The 13,251-nt window shown below is 35.5% G+C and overlaps 1 protein-coding gene across 2 annotated transcripts in view; it reads right to left on the reverse strand.

Moving 5' to 3' along the window:
* Nucleotides 1–1,674: 1,674 nt before the first annotated feature.
* Nucleotides 1,675–13,251, reverse strand: part of SLC9A3 (solute carrier family 9 member A3) — a 49,748-nt gene continuing 38,171 nt past the window's right edge. For both annotated transcript variants that reach the window (XM_059479219.1, XM_059479227.1), the window contains exons 9-16: nucleotides 12,423–12,493; nucleotides 10,103–10,232; nucleotides 6,843–6,958; nucleotides 6,106–6,235; nucleotides 5,413–5,589; nucleotides 4,766–4,841; nucleotides 3,261–3,374; nucleotides 1,675–1,922 (exon numbers count right to left, since the gene is read on the reverse strand). In XM_059479219.1, the coding sequence (XP_059335202.1) occupies nucleotides 1,675–1,922; nucleotides 3,261–3,374; nucleotides 4,766–4,841; nucleotides 5,413–5,589; nucleotides 6,106–6,235; nucleotides 6,843–6,958; nucleotides 10,103–10,232; nucleotides 12,423–12,493 (1,062 nt within the window). The remainder of the gene's footprint in view (nucleotides 1,923–3,260; nucleotides 3,375–4,765; nucleotides 4,842–5,412; nucleotides 5,590–6,105; nucleotides 6,236–6,842; nucleotides 6,959–10,102; nucleotides 10,233–12,422; nucleotides 12,494–13,251) is intronic.

Raw genomic sequence — 13,251 nt, forward strand, 5'->3', positions numbered from 1 at the left:
AGCTTGGGAAATCTAATTTTGCAAAACACTTACTAAGAAACACAGTAGTCAAAAATCCAGTGATTTTGACGTATCAAAGATACCCACAAATGAACTTACACACACCACTTCCTAATAATAAAGTTAATTATAAATAAAGCAATTGAATGGAGGAAAAGAACAAAGGCTTGCAAGAAAATGTTCTGCAGGTCATATGTCAGTATTCTGTGACTATGTTCTCAGTGGGGAAGAAAAAGTGAAGAGAATTTCAATGTGGATAAGTGTCAAGGTGAAATTTTCCGTTTGGAATGCTGCTCATTGTTCACACTTTTAATCAGGATATTGGACTGTAATTCACAGTCCTTTAACTAATCCAGTGTTTATTTTAAAACATCATTTTAAAAAATAAACAAAGATGCATCATTAAGAAACTCAGTACTGAAACCAAACACAGACCCACAGGCCACACCTTGAACTAGCACATCTTCTGAAGGGACAGAAACCAGAACAGAAGAAAAATGGAACTACATTTTCTACTTCTTCTTAAGAGGTGTGAAATTCTTCTTATGTCAAAATGAGCAGTATTCACTCTTGGCCTGAGGTGTTTGTCTGAACAAAGGTTCATCAACCAGACACAGAATACTTTCAACTCACTTTTTTTGTTGATGCTCACTAAGAGGACACTAAGACATATTTGTGACCATTGATTCCACAAAAGTGTATTCACGATGACACTGACTTTTGTGTTTCATTGCACAATCCCTGAAGTGCCCTGTGTTCAATTCAATTACATCTGAACTGTGGACCTGACCCACCTCATAATCATGACTTGATTATGAAAATGAAAGCTGATTTTATGATGTGGAAAATTTCCACACAGCAGAAGTTAAAGGGCAACTGAGATATTAATTTAAACCCAGAGTCAATTTAATTTTAAGCCTCTAGCACATTAGAAGCAACAAGTTATTTGATGCATCAAAAAGCTAAGCCTTTTTCTAGTTTCAAAATAAGGTATGGATTAAGGTAAATTCACAGTTTAATGATAAAGCTCTAAATGAGATTTTGCTTCTCCACAATTCTGTTGTGTAATTATCCCCACAAGGAGAATATGATGCATTTTAGTAAATACAATTCATTTTAAACCCCTTTCTTATGTAACTTAATGGTACATCAGTAGTGTCACTGAATAGTTGCACTGTAGCAGTGGGGCATTTTTTCTTCCTGGACACTGGATAAATAATCTGGAAAAATGTTCACAGCTAACTCAAGCTTCTTAGCAACAGAGTAAAACAATTTTATTCCTTTTAGGGAATTCTGTTACCAATTTTATCATCTAGGACTGACTAACCGGGAAACCTGAAGCCACTTGAAAATGTATGCCAAATATTCTGGTACTTGGAATAGTATTTTCTTAGCATTTAAAATATTCAAGTGAAAACAGAGAGAAGGACCCTTATCTGCTGTAAAAGTAGCAAGGCATTGGACCGCAAATAGTTGAACAGCTCTTCTGCAGAAGGAAAATAGAGAAGTGCTTTGTTAATTAAGTCAGAGGGGAATAAAAGATGTTTAGTTGTACAAAGAAATCAGGAAAGAAAGACATTTTCTGAAAGAAGAAAAAACAGAAGAATTAGTTTACTTCTCAGGATTGATAAGAAGTCTGGTTAAAAAATAAAGGTGATAATATCTTTTAAAATATTACATATGTGTTGATTCTGGGAGAAAAGATCTGGGTCGGTCCTCTGGCCCATCTGCTAGCAGGAAGGAATCTGTTGATTTATTGCTGAGCCGGATTGGAGTGAGCCGTTTGAAGTTGTCTGGAGAATACGGGATCTGCACTCGGGCCCTTTGTGAGGGTACCACAGTGTCTTCACTGGATAACCATGGTGAGAACTTCATGTAGATACTTTGGTCATCATCAGCTGAAAATACTGGGTTATCAATTCCTAAAAAAAAAATCATAAGTGACAAATAAAAGTAATCAAAATAATTTCTTCATAATACAGCAAGATGCTTTATAAAAGGAGAAAGGCTGTTGGAAAAAATGGGCTGATATACTGGTATGTGTGTGACTAAGTCAATATACAGACCATTACACACATATATATCTTGCTTATAGCTAGACATATACTGGATTCCAATAAAGAGAAAAAAAATTGGTTACCACATCAAATTTGCAATTTTGTTAGGGGTATTTTGACACAAAAAATAAAATCCATAAAAGAATCCATCAGTCCACAAGTGTTGAGCAAGAGGAAGAAAAAAAATAGCACAGCATAAAATAAGTGCAGAAAATTCAAATCAAATACATAAAAAAATGTTAAAAACCCCCAACTTCACCAATCCATAAACAGATGAGTGTGAAATAGCTATGGCAGGCCATGAAACAGTCAAAAGTAAGATATAGGAGCCTGTTCATACAGTTATGAAGTTTGACAAGCTTTTACATAAGCATTTTGCATCTTACCATCCACTTATTTCTAGGTGTATTTATACATACTCAAACATAGAATTTGTCATGCATAAACTCCATTTAAGAGACAGTGTCATGCATAAACTGCATTTAAGGGTGTCTGCCACAGGAGTATGGACACAAGTGTTTTTCTTCACTGTAGATACCAATTACACATGGAGAAAACAGTGGCATGCTGTAAAAACTTAAACACAGAAGGGCTAAAGAGAAATACCAAATTTTATAACTCCAATCATATGATGTGGTTCTTGTTACATATAGTTATAAGCTTTCAATGTAATATTTTGGAGTCTTTCAAGGCTGGAAATCAAGAGCATTGAGTGCTCCAGAAATGCTGCAATCTGCCCTTTTCAGTGACTTCTGTAAGCCTGTAAGGATCTGATGGGATTGTGAACATAAAAGTAGAAATCTTGTCTGAAATAAGAAGAACAAAATTTATCACAACGAAGTTCCAATGCAAATGAAAAACAATTCCAGAGGACTAGTATTGACTGGTCTTGTGAGGTAAGACAATTCTAAAATAACATTTTCTGCTGCTAGAAATAATTAGTGGCTTTAAAACTGGTTTGGGTAGTCATATTCACAACTGCTGTCAGTTTCAAGTGTGGCGCTCTCCATACCTCCAAATATCCAAAAATATGTATGTTGACATTAATATTAAGCAAATGTATTTTGAGATTGAACACATAAAATCACTCAATTAAAACCAAACAAACAAACAAAAAACCAGGCTAACTCATCAGCATTTATAGTACATTTTGTTATATTTGAGGGGGGAAAAAAAATCTTTGTAGGTAATAAATATTTTTACCAGCAGGAGCATCTGTGAAATTTTGTTTTGTCACATTAGCCAGGAAATCAACTCCTTTGCCTAGATGCAAAGTCTCATAATCATTATTTTCTTCTGATTCAGAAAACTCCAAATCTAGGGGGAAAAGAAAAAAAAAATGCAATTTCATTAGAGATTTGTATCAGTTCTGATAGAAAATGCTATTTCCTGCTGGTTTGATGCTGTCATGGTTATTAAAAATACATCTTTAACAAGGATTTTCATCATGTGACACAGGTGAGCATTAGTATAATGACTAGTTTCAAACCTAATGAGGTCATTGCTGCTTTACTGCAGTAGAATAAGTTTTGCAATAGCTGCTAAACCACTTGCTAAGTCTGCCTTCCAATTAAATTTTTTTGGTGTTAAGTAGATGATGACATCTCTATGCAGAGTTCTTTAATAAGACAATATTGAATGACCTAATAATGAGTATTCAGAAGGCTCTTCCAAAGCAACGTAGTTCTAGAATATTACACTTGGGGAGCCAACCTGTACTGCTTCTCTCAGTCAAACAAAAATAATACTTAGTAAAGGATTCAAAGGTACATAAGGAAAAATATATTTACTTGGAGTTACTGAGAAAAGATAAACCCCTCTCTATTTTACTTGAGTTATCTTTGAGATCAAGGAGTTACAGGCATAAACAGAGGAAAGAACACAAATCAAAGTTAGTCCAGAAGCTTTTAACCACATTGCAGTTTTGAAGTGACACATATAATTTAAAATTTTATAACAAACATGTTAGCAACCACGGCATCTGGCAATGCCTGACACCAGTGCCAAAAAAAAATGGCTAAAACAGGAAAGAATTTTGGGCTTTATATGCAAAATCAGCTTTTGCTAGGAATAGTCTTCAGGCTGATCAGCTTCCAGTTAGACTTCCAAGCCTGATCCATGTGACAGATCTGTTCATGGAGGGTGAAGCAGTACTGGAACTGACCTCTGACCACATGTTCCTTCCAAAGCTACACCTTCCTTAAATTATATCATGCTTGCTTAGCCTCAACTCTGATTCAGACCCTTCTAAAACAGTGGACTTTAACTCAGATAAGAATGTAATCTCAGCTACTGAATTTTATATGGCTGATATCCTATTTAGACATATCCTGCTGTGATGAAAAAAAAATTAGCAGCTCTATGTGCCTTATCCAAACAGAAGCTGAAATTTCATTTATATTGTAGCCACTGCATTGTTTGGTTTACAGAATATAAATGTGATACTTTTAAAATGTGAGCAAAAAGGCCAACTAAAATTTTGCTTGTCATCCAGATTCCTAAAAAAACAACTTCTAAAGACTACATTTTAGCATGAAGCAGATCTCCACTCCAAGTTCTGAGCTATGACTCAAGTTCTGAGCTATGACTAGAAGTCCCTATTTAATGCCAGATTTGCTATGGCATATCACAAAATCCTTTAGCAATGCTTTACTGGCAAGGTAGCTGGTAAAATTCAGTAAGTAAAAACAGTCTAAGTGTCTTTTTACCTTTTTCCTTCAAAGCAAAATCTTGTACTGGATTTTCTGGAGGAATGTTTCCATTTAGTATGACACTGCTATTTCTCTGAAAAGAAAGCAAAAAGTGACCAAAAATGCTAATGTCATCAGATAACAATGGCAGCGATACCCTTTGAAATGATGAGTTCAGCAGAATAAGCCTAAAATCCATTGTAATCTTTGTTTGAAGCTCAATGTGGAGGCCACTAATTTCCCATCTGCACCTGAAGTGTGTACAGACAGAGTATAAAAAGAACCTTTTGCTCTTTTTATACTGTGTGTTCTCTCAGTTTCGCACAAATTTGGTTGAATGCTCCATGCTATCCTGCTATCTCTATCCTGCAAAATCTCCCCACAGTGTAGTAGCATGGTTCATGGTCTGTTGTTTTTCAAGTGATCAGAAATCTTTCACCCAGAAGAAGAGTCCCAAAGCATAGAGAAGTGCAGAATGTGAGAAGAAGCCCCTTGAGTTATCTCCTAGTTTTATCTCTTCTTGCTTAGGTCCTCTAAATTCATTAAGTTCTACAGGACAGAGATAAGTGCAGGACATAGGATCCATCAGAGTCTTCTCTACCCTTCCCACCCATTAGTTTGTATAATAGGTGGCTACATCTAGGTCCTTGTGAAAGTATTTTTACCCTTTTTTGGCCCCGGTCTCGTTTGTGGATTTTATTGAGCTTCTTGGAATGGTTTATTCCTAGTTTGGTACTCTTGAAAGATTCTAAGCGCTTCCTCATTGTCCTATGGAAAATCTCCTTGTCTTGTTTGTCATCTTCACTGTGCATGATCTCATGTCGACTGTACAGGTGTTTGTGCTGTGGCCAGGAAGGGAAGACAATATTCATTTACTGAGAAATACAGGTGAAAGCCCTGAATCAATGCATTCAATCAATGTCACAAAAGTGTAAACAACTCCATAAGAAAGAGTGAACTAAAGATTAGCCTAAAGGCATTAATGAAATTCCCATTTTTCTTTTTTCTTCATGAAACAAGTCCAGGATTTTTAAGTGTGTAAGAGTGGACTGTCATTCAAAGTAAGCTTCTCCCCTCTAAGTGTCTGAATCCCTTCAGTTGATGCACTTCATTAAATCCTGATCAGAACTTTTGCTGGACTCATTTCTGCATACCACTGGCCCCAGTGATTTCAAAGGCACTAGTTCTTTTAAAATGCCATGTTCTTAAATGAGAAATCACACAAAGAGCCTATCTTCCTCAAGGGTGCAGATTTTGCAGTGGGTTCTCTCCTTTTGAGTGTCACTCGCAAGTTTTGGTTCCTATTTCCTCTTAGTTTTAGATTGGAAAAGAGTCCAATGCTAGCCTCTGGCTCTCACCTCCTGCCTGGGTTTATACAGGTACTGCTGTAAGGTGTGATGAGCAAGGGTGTCCTCTGTGTCCCGTATACTTTTTCTTCTCTGCTCTAAAGCTTGCATGTCAAGGCAAACTGGTCCAGCTTTTTCTCTCCTGAAGAAAAACACAAACAGCAGTTTTTAAAATCAGTAATTGCTGAAAAGGAAGAAAAAACAGGAAGATGAGGAATGAAAATGAAAAAACAAGAAGAAGTTAAAAAAAAAAAAAAGGAAGAGTAAGAACTGGCTAAATGACAATGAGTAAAAGCCTAATGGGAAATGTGAGAAGACCATTGGTTTTTGTCTTTCAGGGGGAGGTGGCATTAATTAATTTCACAGTTCACATGACATATGGTTTGTTCAATAACAGATTGATCGAAAAAGTTAAGGAAGGGGCACTTTTTTTCCTTGCCTCTCTCTTTACTTTTTCTGGAGCAAACACAGAAATAATATCTAGCCCTATATATAACAGTTGGTGAACCAAAGGCAAATGAAACAACTCTAATGTGGATGTCTGCTTTATCTTACCAGCCTTTACCAAAAAAAACTGTGTGCAAAATATGACATTATAAATCCATATATACCCATTTTCTGTGGGAGAAAATATTAATTAAATTTCAAAAAATATTGTGATTGAAACCCCTGTAATTTGTATTTTTCCATTTTTTTAGCAGTGTTTTAATTCCCTCTCATACACCACCCCATCAGTCCACATTACTTACAATAAATAAGAGACAGAGCTTTCCACAGCGCTTGGGAGTGGAGTACTGAAATCCACATTTACCATGTTGTCTGTACTTGGAGAACGTATAAATGCCAGTGAACCTCTACGTTCTCCCTGGCCAGGGAAAGAAACAAGACATATTACAGCTGTAAAAACCTAGGACAAAATGCATATCAGAATACAGATAATTTGTGAGATTGTATTTATGCAAATGGAAAAAGAAGCATGGGAGGAGTTATATTTAAGTAACAAATAAAAACCATTTTTAGATTTTATGGTTTCTTTACGTTGAGTGACATTATCCCAACAAACAAAGCAAAGAGAAAATCTACTCCAGTCTTAGAAATTGCTTTTGAAGAAGTGAATGATTTCCTGTGCCTCAATAGATTTGCAATTTTACTTTGTACAATGCTGCAAGCCAAGAGCATAGGAACATACATAAAGTTGTTTATGTTTCAACACATTATTAGTAGCATTTTCAAAGGAAAAACCTTAAGTTTTCTGTTCTCTACTAGACTGGAAGCAGCAAATATTAAGTGGTGATAGAAGCCTACAAGTCAATTAAAAAGAGGTTATGGCATGACAAGATAAGATTTTCTTTCAGTTTTAAAATTGGTGTCATTGAAGTGAACTGCTGGAAAAGCTCAGTTTTATGTCTTCATACTTTTCCCTACACCTTAAGTAATCTCTTGCTTAGCTAATAGGTATCTGTATCATTGTGGTTACACAGGCTGAAAACATCTATGGTTTTGAATCAGTGGAGTGAAATCACATAGCAGGTCTCTAGATTTTAAGCAGTAATAATCAAGAAAAATCACCTCCCTTGCAGAACAGAGATTTTATCTAAATTTCTCCATTTTTAACTGTACTGTGTTCCCTTTACATTTTGATATTCATGGAGCAAACCAAAAACATGTTTTCTTTTGATGTGCTAACCCATATACATATCACAGCATGTGAGTTACCAATGGCATTAAGAAATACACTGTGGCCTCTGCAGGCAGAAAACTTGAGGTTAATACAATTAAATTCTGGGAGAACATTGTCCCATCCATTTTCTGAAGTGAATCTGACTTTCTTTTCAAATCAAGTTTAATGTTTCATACATACATCATACCATATCAGCAGTGAAGGTATTTTAGCCAGAACAAGTTATGAACCATGAGTATTTTAAGTCACTTGCCTTCAGTTAATCTGGGTTATTTTCATTTTTCTTGGCTTATGTTCTCCCCTCTCAACTGTAAGGATATACTTAAATAGAGACTGAACTCTCTCAATTCTTATTTATTATACAGATGCACCACAGCAGCAGAGTTGAACAAAGAAAAAGATATAAAATAATTTTTAAGCTTCTCAGTTTCTTGCAAGTAAGAAGAGAGTGAGTAGCTGGGGGAGGCAGGTCTTTACTTGTCCTGGAAGAAATAGCTTCAATTTCAATGTCAGCTTGTAATTCACAGATATTTAGTTCAAATATATATTTGCAAAGTGAAGTTTTCTTTTAATACATTCTTTTGATACATTGCTTTAACAATTTTTTAGTTGTTAAAGCAATGTATCATTGAAGAAAATATTAAAGTGAGAAAGGTGAAATTACTTTAGGATTCACAACTCATAATTAATTTCTACTGGAAGAAAATATGTTGCAAAACTTGGAAAACTTGGAGAATTTTCAATTTCTTTTTCTATTTATATCAGATCAGTAGACATTTGCCCAACAGAATTTATCTGCAAGAAACAATACACACAAATAGGATTTGAACTAAGGTAACAAAAACCAGTTCCCTTGTGTTTCATCTCCTAAAAAATTATTAAACTAACTTTTAGACATTTGTCTTTACTATATGGAATCAAAGACATTACTGGATAAAAATTCTGACTCTAAATCTGCATGTATTAGTGATCTATAAAGGCCTTCACATCTGTTTCTTAAAGATAAGAAACACTGTAATGAATCTACTGAACAGATTCTGCAATGAATTTGAACATGAGTTTCATGGTCATCCACCTTCAAGTCATTATCCAGCTTTCTTCCTCTGAGGTGTGACCCAGAAAGAATCACAAGAAAGAAAATTAGTTCTTGAGTTCAGATGGTCTGAAACCTATATGGATAATTTTCAAAATCTCAAAAGGAAGAATTTGCTTGTCTTGTTGAACTATTCTCCATCTTTCATACTAACATAATTTCTGAATTTCAACTTGTTTTCTGAATTCAATCTCCAAAATGATATGTTTCATTTGAAGAAGACTGCCTGGCTGTAGCTCATTGAAAAAAAAGAAGCTTAGCAGTACAAGTAGTATCAACGATAGTAATAGTTTAATAGTTTTTATTTAAATTAAAAAATTAACTGATATATCACCTAACTGTGAAAGTTAATTCAATTGGAGATTATGAGTATGGATAAATTATAATTTCAAAGACCACTTTTAAAGACATTCCATTTAAAACTATCCTTGATACTTCATCAGTACTGCACATTCATGGCTGTTTGAACTGAGGTGACTAGTTTCATACTGATGATTAGGAACACTTACACAAGTGGGCAACATTGCTGCACTACTCCTGCAGAAAGTCAGAAACTTTCTTCAAATCTCCTTTAAAGACTTCTCCTGTTGCAAGTCTTAAGTTTCCCAGTTTCACAACTCTTTGATTGCAATTGATATTTGTAGTATATTTTACCCTAATTACTGGATCCTGGGTGTTATGATTCCGTTGAATAAAGTTACTCTTTTCTTTTTTTTTTTTTTTTTCTTTTGTGTTACAGTGATCTGGCAGATTGAGATTAGCAGTCCCACACTTTGGCCATATATGCACATCATTTGTGATGTGAGAAGTGAGTTTCTTCAAATCAGATTTGTCATCACATAGACCCACTATCCTGCAGGAGCCAGTGTCCTGTCACCAACCCTGTTGATGCATTTAGAAAGACAACAACTCTCCAGAATTACAGTATTTTTTTCATGTAATGAATATAAAAACAAAGATATTCAGTAAAATGCCACAGAAACATACATTGAAGTAAGTACAATATACTAGCATTTGGTGATCAGGCGCAATATTGAGAACTACAGTTTCTCAAAGCAGCAATACTGACACTCAAAACACATTAAAAAAATAAATATCCATCTCAGCAGAGCTGAGATGGAAATCGTTTTCCTTTAGGCATCTCCTGCAATAGATCAACTTTTGGTTATAGTACAAATTTTAAAAAAACAAATTCCAAGTGACGCTATAATATGTCAACAAGTGTTCATAAGTACCTCAGCCACATAGCTAATTGCATCCTTCAAGTTGAGCTCATGGAAAACATTAAGGATTTGGTCCCTTGATTTTTGAGCAGACCTTCTCATCAGTATTTTTCTGAGGTATTTCCTATCAAAATTGGACCACCTGATAATTTAAACAAACTGTGTTAATGGCAACAAGCAATTTTAGTTTCAAAGTATTTTTAATTTAGTATAAATTATATTTTTTTAGCTAAACACTTTGAGAAAAAGGGTGAACAGTGGAATGTGAGGGATTTGTGTCTTGAAGCTCTTCAATTAGAGTGTAAAGAAAGTTAAGGAAAAACCTGCTACAGACTTATGCAGCTGTCACAAAGCATTTAATCAGTTCACTTACCCAACACTACTACAAGAGTGCTATGATTACAGTATCCCATTTCAGAGTCAGTAACACATTTTATACCTTGGGATATTATGCTACCTTATTTTTCTACTTCTGATTATGTTTAATTTTCTTCCCTTGTTGAGAAAGTAATCTGCTTTTTCCCAGGTGTATTGTAAGACAACCAGACCAGAAAATCAGTTCAAAATGACAGTGCCCTTCCAGAAGCTCTACCAGAGGCCCTTACTCATGCCACTGATGTGCTCTGCTCTGGGGATAGTAGCCATGTGTATTTTCAACTATTTACACTTCCAAGATTGTCTGGTAGTAGAATATCTGCCCTGTCATGTTTAGGGTCCAAAAGATTAAAGGCTGTTGTACTTTCTTCTAGCTTCCTCAACATTGCATCGAAAGGGCATGAGGCAGCTTTGGAGACTACTGCTCAGAATTACTCTATCCATCTTGCCCAATGGCCATTTGGAGTTTACAGCTTTTGATTCAGACTGCTTAAACCATTTTTTGTTAAATATTATTCACATAATTGATAACTATTCCTCTTCTCTGGCCAGAACATCTGACCTAAAGGCTCTAATTCAGGTTTCCACACCTGGACCCATTGGTGAGGATGCTAGGGGTTGCCATTTCTTTATGGAAGCAGCACTCTCATGTACATAAGAGTCCAAAAGGCAGGCTTAAGATGGTCACAATCGTCATCAAGCTACATACTCAACGATTAATCTACATTAAGCTATTCCTTCTGTTCTTACTCAAGGGGATTGCTTTCTGACATGCAAAAGGTCACATGCTAATCTGCCACTTTAAAAATGTAGCTTTATCTTTGAGGCAATATATCAAAACTGGAGACATATTTGCCTATATTATATATAGCCTACTGAAATTTATTCCCAAAAAGTAAACTACAAACTTAGACCAAAATAAAGATGATTTTCTCTCTGTAGTGCCTCATGAAATTTTTTTATTGCATAAACAAATGAAGAGCAAAAGAAAAAGGAGAATGTCTCTATAACTGGATGCAGGTGAGAAATTCTCTTTGAGTTCCAGTACAAGCTAGCTTCAGCCTAAGAATTTTATTGTTTTGCATGATAATGTTAAACCTAAGCTAATAGACTCAGCTTCTCAGAAAGCATTAGTGCTCTGCAGAAAGCTAACACAACCACATAGCTTTTGGATTGGAATTGGCATGTTGACTCAGCAAGAGGTTAGCAGCTCAAAACTGTGACTGCACCTATTAAATGACCTGACTCCAGGGACAGAATGGCCTAACTTGAAATAACAGTCTTAAGGATTTCCAGATTTAATGCCCTTTTTTCCACTTTTATTCATCCAGGTATGGAAGCGTGTCCATCACAAGGGTAAATCTTCGCATGTACTTTAAAGGAAATGGTCTTTCAGCTGAGTCATTCTGCTTCTCTCTAGATGAATCAGCTATAAACAGAGGAGATGGTTCACTATTGGTTTCAGACTAATAGGCTGAAACTGTCAGAGCAATTTCAGAGCACCCTCTGCCATAACTTTCACAGGTGTTGAACACATCCTTTTAGAGATAGGAGATAGGATAAACAGCTAGCACAGTTGTAGCTGAGCTTTTTAGTGCCTCCACACATAAATAGTGTTCATGAAATGTAGTAGTACAAAGAAAGACCAACATTAACATTCTAGGTGAAAACTTCTGCAAATAGTCAGTTCTCTAATCTTGAGAGAATGAACCCCGTATGTGGACTGAGGCACCTACAAAGGCATAACCTGAAATGTGGAAGAGAAAGGAAAGATTTTAGTTGTAAGGGGACAAAAATACACTGTTTTGACTTTTGCTATATTTCCAGTATTTTCAGTATGCTGCCTCTTTAACATTTAGCATCCTTGCTTTCGCTAAGCTCACAGGCTTAAAAAGTTATAATGTACAGATAATATTTCCTAGCAGTATTTCCAGGTTCCAAATTGGTTACTACTTACTTGTCTCTCAGATAATGATGCCCTATTTGTCCAGAAATGTCTTCTATAGCAGAAAGAATGTGATCAAAGGCCTAGGAAAGTGAGAGTGGAATTAATATCTTTACAGAAATAAAAACGCATAATTAGAAAATATCTCTATTTATTTCAAGTTGTACCAGGTGACTATGCAGAATAATTTTATGGCTGTTATAAAACTTTTTCCCCATTGAGAGAAGTACTAACTACTATAAGCTTTTCTTCAAAGGTCCTAAATTTTCTAACCAGTTCTTCACAAATTTACTAAGTATTCTTGAATTACAGAGGTCTCAACGAGAAGGTACTTAAACCCCCATTTTAACATTCAATTTTAAAACTTTTATGGACTCATTTTACCATCTCCATTTCTGCCCTATTAAGTACATCTGCCACTATTAAGTGTAGGTGATTATTTCAGTTGAGCAGTTTCCACAGTAATTCTTTTTAGATGTTTCAGGAGTTGATATTCCTCTCAGAGTAGAAGTAGGCAATATTCTTTTAATATCCAGGGTAAAATTTCATACTGAGTATATTATCTGGCTGATAGAAATCTGGAGGCTTAAAACTCTTGAGTCAAATGAAGGCAGCTGCAGGTACAATTTGGCCTTTTTCTGTGTATGGTTATAACATTTCACTCTGAACATTGGAATGATTACTGCAGAATTATACAGGTGCTAGGTTTGGAACAGCAGGATTGACATTTGGCACTGGTGAGGCTGTATCTCTAGTCCTGTGTCCAGTTCTGGGCCCCTCACTTCAGAAAGGACATTGAGGTGCTGGAGCATGTCCAGAGAAGGGCAACGAAGCTGGGGAA

This window comes from Ammospiza nelsoni, chromosome 1 (genome assembly GCF_027579445.1).
Source record: "Ammospiza nelsoni isolate bAmmNel1 chromosome 1, bAmmNel1.pri, whole genome shotgun sequence".
Taxonomy (NCBI): Eukaryota; Metazoa; Chordata; class Aves; order Passeriformes; family Passerellidae; genus Ammospiza; species Ammospiza nelsoni.